The following is a 17,363-nucleotide window of genomic DNA, read 5'->3' on the forward strand; positions in this document are numbered from 1 at the left end:
TCCTGAGTCGCTGGAACTACGGACACATGCCACCACACCTGACTAATTTTTTTTTTTTTTTTTGAGTTGGAGCCTCACTCTGCCACCTAGGCTGGAGTGCAATGGCACCATCTTGGCCCACTGCAACCTCCGCCTCCAGAGTTCAAGCGATTCTCTCACACTACCTCCCGAGTAGATAGGATTACAGGCACCCACTAGCACACCCAGTATTTTTAGTAGAGACAGAGTTTCATCATATTGGTCAGGCTGGTCTCGAACACTTGACCTCAGGTAATCCACTGCCTCAGCCTCCCAAAGTGCTGAGATTACAGGCATGAGCCACCGTGCCCAGCCTAAAGTGACTTTTCATAATGACAATCAGTGTCAGGATATTCTTCTTAATTAAAAAAAAAAAAAAGGCAAGCCCAATTCAGGAAAAGGGGTCTTTCACCTGCCAGCCCCCAGGCCCCAGACTTTGCTAACAGCAGGGCTGGTCCACCAGGCGGCACTGGCCACTGTCGCCTTGCATTCCGTGCCAGCAGGTGCATCAGAACCGGCTCATGGAGATGTAATTGAGAGATTGCCTCAGCGCAGCAGAGCCTCCCAGCATAGTAACAGATGATGTTGGGGGCCAGCCCCAGGCTGTGGTGTGCTAGCCCCAGGGAATGTGGTCTCTGCATTGTAACAGATGCTGTTAATAGCTGTCTATTTGTAGTTGGGGCTTTCCCCAAGATAAGCAGGCTTTTGGCAGGCACGTGTTGTTTAAAGTTAATCAGTATGAGAGAAGTTTGAAATGTTCTAATTACCTGAAACTTCCTATAACATGGTGCTGCAGGGACCCGCCTGCTTCGGCTTCGCTCTGGGAGGTGATACCTGCTCCAAAGCTGCAAAGGATAACGGCCGAGGCTGCCGTGTGTCACCTCCCCCAGTGGGCAGGAGCCACAGCCACTGCGAGCCCTGCCCACAGATCTCTGTGACCAGGGAACCTGGACGGCTCCCTGGAAAGTATCCTCGAAGACCATTTCATATTGGCTCTGGTTTGAAAGCCAGGCGAACGTGGGCTCAAATCCTGGCTTCACACACTGGGGCTTTGCAAGCTGTTTCATCTGACTGTGGCCCAGACTAGACGTTCGTAAGAGGATAATGACGCGACTTCACGAGCCCAGGGCAAGGAGTGAGTAGGTGACGCCTACAAAGGGCCTCCCTGACAGTCCCGGGCACACAGTGAGAGTTCAAATAATGGTGCCACTTACTATTGTTATGACTGGTGTTATTATTAAAATTGCTGTCATCGCCCAGGAGTGGTGGCTTATGCATAATCCCAGTACTTTGGGAGGCTGAGGCGGGCAGAACAATGAAGGTCAAACATTTGAGACCAGCCTGGGCAACATGACGAAACCCTGTCTCTGCTAAAAATACAAAAATTAGTCAGGCGTAGTGGCACACGACTGTAGTCCCAGTTACTTGGGAGGCAGAGGTGACAGAATTGTTTGAACCCGGGAGGTGGAGTCAAGATCGTGTCACTGCACTCCAGCCTCCGTCTCAATAAATAAATAATAAAATAAAATAAACTTGCTACCATCACCACCATCGCCATCATCTCACAAGACAGAGATCCACAGTCCCCTGAAATAGCCACCGTGAGCCTTAAGGTAAGACCTACATGTAAAGACATTGAAAGATAAATATCTTTTTTTTTTCTTTTGAGATGGAGTGTCGCTCTGTCGCCCTGGGTGGAGTGCGATAGCACGACCACGGCTCACTGCACCCTCCATCTCCCGGGTTCATGCGATCCTCCTGCGTCAGCCTCCTGACCTCAGGTGATCCACCCGCCTCAGCCTCCTAAAGTGCTAGGATTACAGGCATGAGCCACCATGCCAGGCTGATAAATATGACTTGAGAAAATGTCCATGACAAGGGGCTTAGCCAGCTATGCAAGCATAAAGGAAGACAAGTCCCTCCTTCACCCAACAATACTCGCAACACTGGCTGAGTCTCTCCGGTGTGCCGGGCACCACGCTCAGTACCGGGAACAGAGGGAGCAGGCTGTGGGCTCGGGCTTGCCCCTGCAGAGCTTGGAACAGGAGGGGCAGGCAGACAGTGGTGGAGATAAGAAGCTATTGACTGGGCCGGCGCCTGGGGCTCACTCTGGTAATCCCAGCACTTGGAGAGGCCGAGGAGGGCGGATCATGAGGTCAGGAGATAGAGACTGTTCTAGCAAATATGGTGAAACCCCGTCTCTACCAAAAAAAAAAAAAAAAAAAAAAAAAAAAAAAAGCTGTGAGTGTCTGAGAGGTGAGGGTGTGGGCTTTGGGGCCCTAAACTTGCTTGGGACACCCAGGAGGGCCCCTGTGGAAGAGTTTCAGCAGAGCCCTGAAGTTGAGTTTCTATTTGTCAGGTGAAGATACGATGGTACCAGGCAGAAGGGGATAACCGGTGGAAAGGACCACCCTGAGAGCAGACACCACGACAGAAGAGGCAGAACTGCGGCCGGCAACGGCGCTGTCAGGGGCAGCGGGAGATGGCATTGGAGGGGCAACGGGGTCGGTGCCAGTGGTGGCCAAGGGAAAGCAGGGAACTTTGTCAACAGGGTTTGTTTTGTTTTGTTTTTTTGAGATGGAGTTTTGCTCTTTTTGCCCAGGCTGGAGTGCAATGGCACGACCTTGGCTCACCACAACCTCCGCTTCCTGGGTTCAAACGATTCTCCTGCCTCAGCCTCCCAGGCAGCTGGGATTACAGGGACGCGCTACCATGTCCGGCTAATTTTGTATTTTTAGTAGAGATGGGGTTTCTCCATGTTAATCAGGCTGGTCTTGAACTTCTAACCTCAGGTGATCCACCCACCTCGGCCTCCCAAAGTGCTGGGATTAGAGACGTGGGCTACCGTGCCTGGCCTTTATTTTATTTTATTTTATTTTTTATTTTATTATTATTTTTTTTTGAGACGGAGTTTCGCTCTTGTTACCCAGGCTGGAGTGCAATGGCGTGATCTCGGCTCACCGCAACCTCCGCCTCCTGGGTTCAGGCAATTCTCCTGCCTCAGCCTCCTGAGTAGCTGGGATTACAGGCACGCGCCACCATGCCCAGCTAATTTTTTGCATTTTTAGTAGAGACGGGGTTTCACCATGTTGACCAGGATGGTCCCGATCTCTTGACCTCGTGATCCACCCGCCTCGGCCTCCCAAAGTGCTGGGATTACAGGCTTGAGCCACCGCGCCCGGCCTATTTTATTTTTTTAAGACACTCTCGCTCTGTCACCCAGGATGGATGCAGTGGCACAATCTCAGCTCACTGCAACCTCCACCTCCTGGGTTCAAGCAATTCTCCTGCCTCAGCCTCCCAAGTAGCTGGGACTACAGGAACGCACCACCATGTCCGGCTAATTTTTGTGTATTTAGTAGACATAGGGTTTTGCCATGTTGGCCAGGATGGTCTCAAACTCCTGACCTCAGGTGATTGATCTGCCTTGGTCTCCCAAAGAGCTGGGATTACAGGCATGAGCCACCGCGCCCACCCCATCAGCAGGTTTTGAATGTTCCAGTCTTTTTTTTTTTGAGACAGGGTCTCCTTCTGTCACCCAGGCTGGAGTGCAGTGGTGCGATCATGGCTCACTGCTGGCTCCACCTGGTGGGCTCCAGCCATCCTCCCACCTCTGCCTCCTGAGTAGCTGGGACCACCATGCCCAGCTAATTTTTTTTTTTTTTTGACAAGACCACTGTTAAAAGCCCAGAAGAATCACACAGCTCATGTGGGCCTGTCTTGAATGTGCTAGAGGAGTGTGTTCAGCATTTCAGACAGAAAAGCCTTCAACGTTCCTCTTCCATGGGCCTCCACCGTAGCTCCTATGACAACTCTGCTTCTTCTTGCCCCTTCCCGTCTGAGTCTATGAGCCATGGCCTTCCCCCACCTCTCTGTATGAAGAGCCCACACTCAGTTCCCCTCCCTCCTCCTCCACCCCACCCTGCCCGAGCACCTCACCACCCATACCCGCTCCTGGCCCTGCATACCCCTGGGAAGTGTTGCTGGCCCGTCCTGCACACCAGCCTTGCAGACTCGGTGCAGTGTGTGTGGTGGCCCACGGGGGGAGGGTCATCCGAGAGGGCAGGAGGAAGTGCAAGTGACATTCACCACAAGTAAGTGTGAGTGACATCCGCCGAGACAGGCATCAGTGACGTCCACTACGAGAGATGTGGAGGGTGGCAGCGCCTTCACCCACTGTGCTTGGCTTTATCTCCCAGATGATTTTTCCCCAGACTTCCCAGCTGGATCTGCGTGTGAGCCAGGGCTCGTCTGGGAAGGCTTTGTGACCTAGCGCATCACCTGGCAGTCAGCGTTTCCTCAACATTTGCTGGGAGCAAATCACAGCCATGTCACAGATTTACAACAGGAGCTGCTTCTTTTTTTTTTTTTTTTTTGAGATGGAGTCTTGTTCCATTGCCCAGACCGGAGTGCAATGGTGCAATCTAAGCTCACTGCAACCTCCGCCTCCTTGGTTCACGTGATTTTCCTGCCTCAGCCTCCCGAGTAGCTGGAATTACAGGCATGCACCAGCACGCCCAGCTATTTTTTGTACTTTTAGTAGAGATGGAGTTTCACGACGTTGGCCTGGTTGGACTTGTACTCCTGACCTCAGGTGATGTACTTGCCTTGGCCTCCCAAAGTACTAGGATTACAGGTGTGAGCCACCACACCCAGCCAAAACTTCCACTGACCTTGGGCCACTTTCTTTTCTTCCTTTGGTTTTTTTTTTTTTGGTTGTGCTTTTTTTTTTTTTTTGTTTTGTTTTTTTTGAGATGGAGTCTCTCTCTGTCACCCAGGCTGGAGTGCAATGGCGAGATCTTGACTCACTGCAAACTCTGCCTCCTGGGTTCAAGCAATTCTCCTGCCTCAGCCTCCCGAGTAGCTGGGACTACAGGTGTGCACCACCACACCTGATTGTATTTTTACTGGAGATGGGGTTTCACCATGTTGGCCAGGCTGGTCTTGATCTCTTGACCTCATGATCTGCCTGCCTTGGCTTCCCAAAGTGCTGGGATTACTGGCGTGAGCCACCGTGCCCGGCCAGCAGGAGCCTGTTGTATGGAGCAGAATTATGCTGTTGCCTATGGCTTTGCAGACGCTCTGAGCGATGGTGAGAGGAGGTCATGGGTGACCACGGTGAGATCACTGCCTGATGGGGTTTCCAGCTGGTCCTGAGCACATCACCGTCCATTGTCTGCGTCCACAGTGACTCTTATTAAGTGAAGCGTTTCGTTAGGCAGCCACCCCGGGCACTGAGGGGTTGGACGATGGCAAATTAACCCAAGTACCACGTGGGGGGTGCAGACGCGGACACCCCCCCAGCCCATGAGCTTAGAATGCCGTTCAGCCCTGCTGCACCCCCATCTGTCTGCAAGGCTGAGGAACTGGGTGGGAGGAGGAGGCACAGAGCCTTCTGAACACCGCTGGGGCCACTCACTGGCCCTCCCAGGGAGCAATGCAGTGGGGAAGCCAGGAGGGAGGGAAGGCGCAGTGGCGGTAGTGGGGGGAGCAGTACTGGGGCTCAGCTACTGGCACAGAACAACACCAGAGAGCTAGGGAAGAGCGAGAGGGAGGGCACAGGGCTGGAGGATCGTGCAGCCCACTAGTGGTCAGGATTCAGCAGGGGGCCGGCATGGGGTCATGGCCACTGTCCACAGAGTGTTACCCTAGGCAATGTTCTCATTCCCCTCATCGGGAGGGGTGCAGAGAAGCACAGCAATGAGCCAGGAACAGCTGAGATGAAACCTCGACCTCTTCTGTCTTCCACAGAGGAGCCAAGGAAAACCCGGAGCATGGAAGTAACAGGTAAGGGGGTGTGCGCGACGTGGCTCGTGTGGCCACCCCACCACCCACTCCATCCTGAGCGCTTCACAGACATGGCCCTCTTCATCCACACAATGGCCCTGGGAGCCACTGAATGAGCTAAATGAAACCTCGACCTGCATTGCGGCGCCCTTCCAATCTCACACGCCTCTGATCATTCTATCACCCGGCACCTGCGTTCAGGGCTTTGTGTCCGCAGCGCTCCCTCCAAAACCACCCACAATTTGAAGCTCCACCAAACTCACTCGCAGTCACGAAACTTCCATCACTTCCTGCTTTCCTCCAAGGCCCATAGCAGATTTATGAACTTCCAAACAAAACTTCATATTGAAAAAATGATGTACCCACAACATTGTAGAATGACTTTTACAAAGGAAAACCAAGGCAGGGTGTGGTGGTGTGAGCCCGTATTCTCAGCTACTTGGGAGGCTGAGGTGGGAGGATCAGCCTGGGAGGTCGAGGCTGCAGTGAACTGTGATTGTACCATTGCACTGCAGCCTGGGTGACAGAGCGAGATTCTGTCTCAAAAAACAGAAAAAAAAAACAAAACCCTACTGTTTATGCCATCACCACCCAGTAAATACAGTTACTGATTTTTTCACCTGCAGTGTAACTTTCTGGTCCCTTCCCGTAACCACATCTATTTGGTAAGGTTTTTTTGTTTTTTTTTTTCAAAATAAGCCGATAACATTTAATAAGTAACAACAGTGTATTAGCCTGTTTTCATGCTGCTGATAAAGCCATACCTGAGATTGGGTAATTTACAAAGAAAAAGAGGTTTCATAGACGCACAGTTGCACATGGCTGGCGAGGCCTCACAATCATAGCAGAAAGCCAAGGGCATGAGTTCCATGGCAGCAGACAGAGAAAATGAGAACTAAGCAAAAGGGGCTTCCCCTTATAAAACCATCAGATTGGCCTGCCGTGGTGGCTCACGCCTGTCATCTCAGCACTTTGTAAGGGCACGGTGGGTGGTATAGCTTGAGGTTGGGAGTTTGAGTCCAGCCTGGCCAACATGCTGAAACCCCATCTCTACTAAAAATACAAAAATTAGCTGGGCATGGTGGCACACACCTGTAATCCCAGCTACTCAGGAAGCTGAGGCAGGAGAATTGCTTGAACCTGGTAGGCGGAGGTTGCAGTGAGCCGAGATCACACCACTACACTGCAGCCCAGGTGACAGAGCGAGACTCTGTCTCAAAAAACAAACAAAAACCCCATCAGCTCTCATGAGACTTACTCACTACCATGACAACAGTATGGGGGAAACCACCCCCAGGATTCAATTACCTCCCACTGGGTCCCTCCCACAAAACGTGGGAATTATGGAAGCTACAATTCAAAATGGGATTTGCTGGGGGCACCGCCAAACCGTATCAGTTACTTGTTAAATTACATCCCTGGGCTGGGCGCAGTGGCTCATGCCTGTAATCCCAGCACTTGTGAGGCAGAGGCAGGTGGATTCATCACCTGAGGTCTGGAGTTTGAGACTAGCCTGGCCAACATGGCAAAACCCAGTCTCTACTAAAAATATAAAAATTAGCTGGGTGTGGTGGTGGATGCCTGAAATCCCAGCGACTTGGGAGGCTGAGGCAGGAGAATCGTTTGAACCTGGGAAGTGGAGGCTGCAGTGAGCTGAGATTGCACCACTGAGTTCCAGCCTGGGCAACAGAGCAAGGCCTCGTCTCAAAAAAAAAAAAAAAAAAAAAAAAGACATCCCTGGCCTGTGAATATGACTACAAAGCCTGCCCAGCAATAAGCCCTCTCCACATCTCCAGAGGCAGTCCCCATCTCAGTCCACTCCCTCCACACTCCCCGACGTTCAGCAACTCTGCCTGTTCCCTGAAACTGCCAGGCTTGTTCCTGCCCAGGCCCGTGAACTTGCAGCTTCACAATTAGAGAAGAGTTCTCAGAGAAAACACAGGACGCCCGGTTAAGTTTGAATTGCAAAGAAAGCAACACATTTTTGGTGTAGATCCCAAATACTTAGCATAAGTACAGCTTATGTAATGTTTAGGATGCTCATATTTTAAAACAGTGATGCTGGAACGCTTCTTCCTGCCGTCACGGGTCTGGCACTTTCTTACCAGCTGGGACTTGGGTCCAGCGAGGTCTTTTCTGACCATGTTGTGTAACGCTGACAACCTCCCTCAGCGGAGTCAGCTGTGGTCCAACGCTTGGTTTCATTTTCACCATACCACTTATCACTACCCAAAACCATCTTCCTATATGCGAATTTGTTTACTTTTCTATAAACTTGTGTAGAGAAGTATCTATTAATTAATGTTTACTTGTGTTCTTATCTCACCAGAACACAAGCTCCATGGGAGCAAGGGTTTCCCTTCTCGATCAATCCTTTGTTCCTGCAAAAGACCGCACAGCACGCAGGGGTCGCTGTGCACCTGGGAAACATCTGGAAAGTTGGGTGATTAGAAATGGCTGGGCATGGTGGCTCACACCTGTAATCCCAGCACTTTGGGAGGCTGAATCAGGTGAATCGTGAGGTCAAGAGATCAAGACCATTTTGGCCAACATGGTGAAACCCTATCTCTACTAAAACTACAAAAATTAGCTGGGCGTGGTGGCGCGTACCTGTAGTCCTAGCTACTTGAGAGGCCAAGGTGAGAATTGCTTGAACACAGGAGGCAGAAGTTGCAGTTAGCCAAGATCGCACCATTACACTCCAGCCTGGACAACAGAGTGAGGCTCTGTCTCAAAAAAAAAAAAAGAAAGAAAGAAAGAAAGAAAAAAACAGAAAAGAAATGATCTTTTGGATCCAAATGCTAACAGCAGTGGCTCTACCCCCTGACACTTTGTCCAGGGTGATTCCACCCCTGGCCATGGTTGATTGGATAGAAATGGGCACTGAAACCATGCTGGGCCAATCAGAACCCCTTCCTCAGCCCCGCTCCTAATGAGTGCAGGGCTGGGCCAATCAGAGCCCTTCCTCAGCCCCGCTCCTAATGAGTGCAGGGCTGGGCCAATCAGAGCCCCTTCCACAGCCCCGCTCCTAATGAGTGCAGGGCTGGGCCAATCAGAGTCACCGCCCTGGGAATCTGGAATTGGAATCGAGCAAGAACAGGAGCAGTGGCTCCCCAGCGGCCGAATCTCTAGCAGGTAAACTTTGGAAGCTGTTTCGTACATTTTCATGTTTCAGTCTTGAGGACCAGAAAAGCAGAGAAAACATCTGTAGAGAGACAGGGGGCACTGACTTCTACCAAACTCCCCGCAAAATATCCACACCCAGGCCTGAGAGAAAGAACAGGAGCTACATATGGAAAGGAGATGGAAACACACGTATGCACACACGACACACATGACACACACGAACACACACGACACGTGCACACACGTACACATGAACACGTTCACACGAACACACGTTCACACGAACACACGTTCACACATGAACGTGCACATGCACACGTACACACAAGAACACACGTACGCACAACACACAGACGAACACATGCACACACACATGCACATGTGCACACACATGAACACACAATACACGTGCACAAGGACACACAGGACACATGTGCTAATGTGCGCACACATGAACACACACGTGTGCACACACATGCACATAGGTACGCACATGTGTACACGTGAACACGTGTACACACACGCACACATGACACATGACACGCACATGCACACATGCATGCACATGTGTATGCACATGTGCACACATGAACACGTGCACACACGAACACGTGCACATACGAACACATGACATGATACGTGCACACGCACACATGAACACAAACATGCACACACATGCACATACACGAACACATGGCACACGTGCATACATCAACACACACATATACACATGCAAACACACACATGCACACAGTACACGAGCACACATGAGCACACACACGAACACACACGAACACACACGTGCACACACATGACCACACATATGAACACACGCACGAACACACATGCACACACGTATATGCATGTGCACAAACACATGAACACACATACACGTACACACACGAACACACAGGGGCACACATGCGCACACATGTAGTTTTAAACTGGACTGCCAGTTCATGACTTTGCAGTGACAACTTTCCCAGGATATAAGCGTGATGGTCACGTCCTTTCATCAGTCTGGGGGTCATCCTTGAACCACCAGCCACAGTTTCTGTTCTGACAGTGCCAGGATTCCCCTCCAGGGAATTTGCTCTTCCCCTGTCTCTCATCTTGCAGCTGCCAATTCATGCCCCACTAGAGGAGCCAAGAGGTCCCTAGAGCCTCCTCCTTTCATGGGGACAGCCCCAGCAGGCAGCCCCCCAACCCCATGACTAAGGGTTCTTGCTGCTGTGGTTCCCCCGTCACCTCTCCTTTGACTTATGTGTTGGAGTTTGTTTCTTTGACTTGCAGCTGAAGATCTCCAAATGACAGAAGTGAAGCCCACAAGCTTTCAAATCATTCCTTCCCTCCAGGAGCAAAGCATTCATTGAGCTCCTGCTGTATACCTGTGCTTCACAGGGAGTCGATTCCATGATGGTGAATGCACCCTTGGACGCCGGCTCTCGGGCCTCATTTATATTTTATGTTGAAGGAAGCTATTGTCTACTGAATGCTCAATTCTCCCAGAATGGTGGCAAGCGCTTCACATTGCCCTGCACAATGAACTGGCCCCCCTCCCCCGCACCTTTAGGGAATGAGCTGAGCCGTCTGCGGTGGCACTCGAGGTGGGACAGGCGCAGCGTGGCAGTTCTTGGATCCGGCTGCCGTTTTCCTTTGTGACTCGCACCTCTCCTCTCCTCTCCTCCTTCCCTCCTCCCCCCCTTTACTCCTCCCTGCACCCTGTCCCTCTTGGCCTTCAAGGCCATGGACATTCCCTGGAAAGAGGCCCTGCCGGTACCTCTGTTACTCATCGTCCTTGGCTGGTGAGTGCTGGCACCCTCAGCTTCTAGGAAACCGCTGGCAGCATCTGCGTGGATGGAAATTTCCTTGGCCTCTCCGTTTGTTTCGCTTTGCTTCTGGCCCTGACCTGGTGTGGCCCAAGCCTCAGGAGCCTGTCTGTGCTGTTCACTGCACCTCGAGCCTCCTCTGCTCCCTTCCCCTCCTCTCATGGGTACTGCCCCTCCATCCATCCGGGGGTTTGCTGTTTCTTTGTCTCATTCCTCTCTGTTTCTCTCTGAAAACCTTACTCTGGCCCTACCCATCCTTCATCTGCAGTTCCCATTCCCTCTGCTTCCTGTCCCCCACCCGCCAGGCTCCTGATTCCCAAAGCGGGTGAACAACGAGGGCAGCAAATCTGGGAAGGAGAGGACTGAGAACCTGGAAAAATTGGCTGCAGACATGGGGAGGGAACTGGGAGCACGTGAAGCTGAATAGGAGAGAAGGAAGAAGGAAGCTGGGATTCGGAGAAAATGACAAAGTGAAACCAGATTGGCCCATGTGGATGGCAGCCACGGGAGAACGATCCAGCTCATTTCCATGGCCCAGGAGAGACACGGAATCCTTTTGGTCTGTGGCAGGGAGGGGCGTGATCCTTTGAGCAGATTTGAAGCCTGTGGGGAAGCCAAAAGTGGGGTTGGGACAAGGTCAGAGGCTGACACCGGGAGACAGCTGCAGCAGCCTTGGACTTGAGAGTCAGGGAGGGGTCGAGGTCAGCTCGGGGTCCACGGCCAGGGTGCACACCCAGCGAGAAGTGCCCCATCCTCACTGTGGGAGCAGCATCCTGGGCTTCCCTGCAGGATACTGCCCACTGCTCCCCGAGCACACCTTGCTCCAGGCGGGGTCACCCTCAGGCTGGCCAGAAAAGCAGCCAAAGACAGGCCCGTGAGAATCAGCCCTGGGACAGTGGCTGGAACTGCCAGGAAAGAGGCGACACTGCTCCACTGGAGGCCGAGCCACAGCCTCGGGCGGCCGCCTTCACCCCATCAGAAATCCCCCATGAGTGGCCCCTGGGGAAAGCAGAGTGTGGGAGAGCACTCAGGCCCCTGGCAGTGTCATCCGACCCCTACACCCAGCTACAGCCCGGCCTCTTTAGGATCGGAGCCAACAAATGTCCCTGTGCTTTGCTCAAGCCAGTGTGAGGTGGGGTTCTGCCAGTTACAACCAAACAGAAGTCTTAAAGGAGCCAATGAATCCCTCACTTGGAGAGCAGCAGTGAAATCCCAGGCTGCAGGGACAACAGGGAGGAGGGCAGGGGGCAGTGGCCGGTGGCTCACGCCAGCTCTGGAGCCAATGGTGCAAATCTCTTCCCAACTCCACCATCAGTGACCTCAACTTGAAATCTTGAACTCGGCCGTGTGGGAGTATTTACACCATGGAAAGTGGAGAACACCACACATCACAACTCTTGACCCTCCATCCAGCCCCAGAAAGCCAGCTGCTAGGCCTGTACCGGCGCGCCCCATCCATGGACTCAGGAGGGCTGGGACCACTTCTGAAAGCTGCACCAGGCCCAGCATCCCCGAGGACAGCTGAGTCACAGAGCATGGAGCTCTGAGCCACAGTCTACACGGGTCACATTAAACAGGTCATAGCCAACTTGCCCCTCACGCAGATCTGCACAGACCCCACCTGCAGCCGAATTAGGTTTGAGCACAGAGTAAAAGGACTAAAACTGGTGATCCTCCTGCTCCCTCCCTTCCATTTCCTCACTCTCAGTTTTGCCATTGTTTTGTTTTGTTTTTTGAGACAATGTCTCGCTCTGTTGCCCAGGCTGGAGTGCAGTGGTGCAATCACAGTTCACTGCAATCTCCACCTTCTGGGTTCAGCGATTCTCCTACCTCAGACTCCTCAGTAGCTAGGACTACAGGCGTGCATCACCATGCCCTAATGATTTCTGTATTTTTAGTAGGGGGGGGGGTTTCACCATGTTGGACAGGCTGGTCTTGAACTCCTGACCTCAGGTGATCCACCCGCCTCAGCCTCCCAAAGTGCTGGGATTACAGGCGTGAGCTACTGCACCTGGCCAACTTAGTCACTTTTATTTTATTTTTTTATATTTTTTTTGAGACTAACTCTCACTTTGTTACCCAGGCTGGCATGCAGAAGTGTGATCTCAGCTCACTTCAACCTCTGCCTCCTAGGTTCAAGCGATTCTCCTGCCTCAGTCTCCTGAGTAGCTGGGACTACAGGCGCACCCCACTATGCGCAGCTAATTTTTTTTTTTTTTTTTTTTTAGAAGAGATGGGCTTTCACCATGTTGGCCAGGCTGGTCTCAAACTCCTAACCTCAGACAACCCACCCACCTCGGCCTCCCAAAGTGTTGGGGTTACAGGCATGAGCCACCACGCCCGGCCACTTTTGTATCAGGATTCTTGGAAGCAGGTGACAGAAACTTAAACTGATTTTTAAAAGAGGCTTGTTAGTACAGGGGTTGGCTTGGCTTCCGGTACAGCTACATTCAGAGGCCCTGACATTGGCTTGGTCCTTGATTTCTCTCCCTCTTGGCGCTGCCCTCCTGCGTGGACACTTTCCCAGGTGGATCCCCACCCGCTGCCTGGCACAGCCGACCTCGGCACAGCAGTAGAAGCAATCTCCCTAAACACGGCCTAGAAAAAACTCCTTGGCTCTCATTGGCTGGTCTTGAGTCACGTGCCCAAGCCTGGCCCAATCGCTGCAGCCAGTGGCAGGGCTGCTCTGCATGGCCACGCCCAGCTCCCCACCCACTCCTGCCTCTGGACCTCAGGAATGGGAGTGGGAGGCTGGGCTCCCAGGGAAAACGAATGCTGGGCCCAGCAGGCAGGAGGACGGAGGTGGAGCCCGCAGGTGCCCGTGCAAAGCCACGGACCGTCGGGATCAGCCGCGCCTGGGAGTCTGCTGGCATGAGATTCTTGGTTCTGCCTTGCACCTGCCAAATTAGGTCTGAAGGAAGCACAGGTTTGTGGGTCTTTTTTTTTTTTTTGAGAAAGGCTGTCGCTGTGTTGCCCAGGCTGGAGTGCAGTGGCACAATCACAGGTCACTGCAGCCTCAACCTCCTGGGCTTAAAGCAAGCCTCCTGCCTCAGCCTCCCGAGCAGCTGGGACCACAGGCGTGCACCACCATGTGCGGCTTTTTACTTTTTTGTAGAGATGGGGTCTTGTTACCCTTCTGCCGTGGCCTATCACAGTGCTAGGGTTACAGGTGTGAGCCGCCGGAGTGACAGGAGTCTGTGCTCTAACACACTCTCCAGGGGATGTTGATGCCCTCTGATGTGTGAGAACTGTCAGCCCCCCCGTAAAATTAGCCTTTTATCTAATTGGTGTGAATAATATCCTCGGCAGGACCAGGTGCGGCGGGGAAGGGGCGGTCCCAAGAGAAACTGCAAGGCTGTTCCTGGAGGGGGGGTGCCACACAGGCAGGCACGCAGGTTGAGACACTTGATCAAAAGCAGGTTTTGACTTGTGATCCTGGGTGGTAATTACCATCTGCAGTGGTCTTGTTTTCCAGCCCAAACCTGAGCCTGAGTTCCCTTGGGGATACAGAAGCATCTAGATTCCAAGGCACACATGCTGCCACTAGCTAAAGAAAAAATCACAAGTGTGCCCGCAAAGCACCATAGAGACGTCCCTGCTCCACTGCCAACAGGCCGAGGCTCTTGCCCTGGGGGGTGAGGGGCAGGCCTCCAGGCCCACTGGACACAGCCTCTGCTGGGCTTGAGCCAGAGGCCCATCTGGGCCTTGGGGCGGCTGCCGGCTCTCCTGGGGACCAGTCGGCTCTCCTGGAGACCTTGCTCACCCCGGGTGCTAGTGCTCCCTCTCTGTGTAGAGGTCAGCTCCCATGGGTTCCTGCTGGATTTTTGTGGATGCTGGGTGCAGATTCTTTCTATAAAGTGTGCCCACTCCCCAGATTCTCCCCTTTGCAGAGCAAGGAGTCCCATTGGGAGGCCTCTATGGCCTCTGGCCGAGGAGTTTCTCAAGCCTCATTTTCGCATCTGTAAAACGGGCCTGGTTTGTGCTTCCCACGACTGTTGTAAGGAAGACTGTAGCTGTGCAAATGAAGCCCTTGGCAAGAAGTGAGCTGGCGATGGCTTAGAGTCTGCAGGCGTCGGAACGGAAGCCAACTCCCGCACTGGGTCACACTCACCCTTGGCAGTCGCCCCTTCTCTCAGCCTCCATTTCTTCTTACTGAAAATAAGCGTCCTGCAATACTCTCTCTAGTGGCTCCTGTCTTGTGCCATGCTGCTATTCATCAGGGGCCATTTTTTTTTTTTTTTTTGAGATGTGGTCTTACTCTGTCACCCAGGGCAGAGTGCAGCTGCGCCGTCTCAGCCCACTGCAACCTCTGCCTCCCAGGCTCAAGTGATTCTTCCGCCTCAGCCTCCTGAGTAACTGAGACCACAGGTGTGTGCCACTAGTTTTTGTATTTTTAGTGGAGACAGGGTTTCACCATGTTAGCCAGGCTGGTCGTGAACTCCTGACCTCAGGTGATCCACCCACTTCGGCCTCCCAAAGTGCTGGTATTACAGGTGTGAGCCACTGTGCCCAGCCTGGCAGTGCTTTTAAAGGCGGTCTGTCCACACACCTTCCTCCTTCTAGGAGCAGTATCAGGATTCCCCTGGGACCCCCTGCTCCTCACTGCATGAGGTCTTGGTGACAGTATTAGCCGGGTGCCTGATACCCCACCACACTGAGGGCTGGGTGTCGGCTCAGGCTCAGCCACGAAACCCTTTGCCTTGGGAATTTATTTTGTAAAATAACAAACAAAAGTCCAAAATAACCTTCAAAGTTTTTGTACTTTACGACTTGGAGGAAAACAAATCTGTTATTAAAATACCAGTGAGACCCATAGCCACATATAAAAATTATACAGCAGGAATATGAATATGAATCCCGAGGCTTACAGTGACACCAGCTGTGCTGGAAAAACACGACGTAGGACATAGCAGCCAGTCCCGATAAAAATGCAAACATATAAGGCCTGGAGAGAACCTCCCACACCTCAGAGCATCCACCTGGAACTTCGGAGGATCGTGGTGCAGATTTGAGAGGATAATCCACAGAAGCCCTTGGCCGACAGCGGGGACCCAGTAGGAACTTGGTGGCTTCCAGGACCTCCTAGTGCACCCTGTCCCTCCACCACCGCCTCCCACCCGCGTCTCCCTGCACAGCGTCCTGTGTAATTCTGCTCCCCTCCAGGGTGCCTCCCAGGCTGTGCTCATAGCAGCTGCAGGTCAGCCAGGGTCTGCAGTGTGGCTCACGCCTGCAATGCCAGCACTTTGGTAGGCTGAGGCGGGCAGATCACAAGGTCAAGAGATCACGACCATCATGACCAACATGGTGAAACCCCATCTCTACAAAAAATACAAAATTAGCTGGACATGGTTGCGTGCTCCTGTAGTCCTAGCTACTTGGGATGCTGAGGAAGAAGAATCACTTGAACCTGGGTGACAGAGGTTGCAGTGAGCCAAGATGGCGCCACTGTACTCCAGCCTGGGTGACAAAGCAAGACTCTGCCCCAATAAATAAATAAAAATAAAACAAAAGGTCAGCCAGGTCAAACCAGCAGTGGTCTCAACTCCAGGCTCCCAACGCCCCTGCCCTGCTGTGGGCCCAATCTGCTTCCAGGTCTCTGCCTAGATTATCAAGGCCAGAGTGGACGTCTCAGCCACCACTGCCTTCTGTCCTCCACCCTGTTCTGAGTTCCTCTTCCGACATGCAAGACCTTCTGGTTTCTATCAGCCTGTCTCTTTCTCCCGCTGGCTGCGGTGCGAGCCGCGTGGGAAAGGGCTTTTTCTTTGCTAGATGCCCCTGTGTGCGTGCAGGTGCCGGCGTTCTCATCTGTAAAGTCCCCACCGTCCCCCTGCTGTGTCCTCCCCGAAGTGACTGTGTCCCTGCCCCAAGCAGCACAAAGAAACCGGCATTCCCTGCTCTCTTCCTCCTTCTCCGAGAAGCTCCTGAGCTGCTCCCGGAACACGGGGAGGGGAGAAAGCCCTGGAGCCCCGAGCCCCGACTCACCTGACGCCTCGGTGGTATCGTCACATTCCACCTGGAAGAGGTAGCCGGAGTTCCAGACGTACAGGCAGGGTGCCGCATCATAGGAGACCTTGAGTGGCTTCAGCCTCGGGTCGTAGACGCTGTCCCTCCACCGGATGTTGATGGGGGACTGCCGGGTGCCCCCCGGCACGGAGACCGGGCCCGTCCAGAGTGGGTGCACTGTGGCGAGAGAGAAGGAGACCCTGATGAGGCGTCAGCTTCATGTCATGTCTTGGACGGACAGGGCAGAAACCCGCCACACGAGACTCCGCAGGTGCCGGCTCACGGGGAACTGACCCATGGGAAACTGGCAAGTGGGGGCCCCTGGGCAGCTGGACCCGTGCCCACAGGGTGCCCCCCGCTCCTCTCCTTTCCGAGCCACTTTGGGACTTTCTTTGCCACTGGAAGCCACTACCTCTTGGTCCTTGCCACCTGTGGGTGTAAGGCCGGTTGCCTCACCGGCAGCTCGGACACGCCCATCCCTCTGACGCCTGAAAATTACGTCACCAGAATCTGCACTCAGCATCTAGTTTCGCCACGCCCACCTCTGCACGCAACACTAAACTCTGCACCCGGCACCTAGCCCGCCGTTGGAAATCCCCT

General features: G+C 53.1%; 1 protein-coding gene across 4 annotated transcripts in view; it reads right to left on the reverse strand.

Annotated features, from left to right (window-relative positions):
- The window catches only part of CA5A (carbonic anhydrase 5A), a 52,723-nt gene that overhangs the window by 25,992 nt on the left and 9,368 nt on the right, over nucleotides 1-17,363 (reverse strand). For all 4 annotated transcript variants that reach the window (XM_032284657.1, XM_032284655.1, XM_032284656.1 and 1 more), the window contains exon 2: nucleotides 16,743-16,940. In XM_032284657.1, coding sequence (XP_032140548.1) covers nucleotides 16,743-16,940 — 198 coding nt within the window. The remainder of the gene's footprint in view (nucleotides 1-16,742; nucleotides 16,941-17,363) is intronic.

This window comes from Sapajus apella, unplaced genomic scaffold, assembly GCF_009761245.1.
Source record: "Sapajus apella isolate SASKATOON/1434 unplaced genomic scaffold, GSC_monkey_1.0 scaffold15, whole genome shotgun sequence".
Taxonomy (NCBI): domain Eukaryota; kingdom Metazoa; phylum Chordata; class Mammalia; order Primates; family Cebidae; genus Sapajus; species Sapajus apella.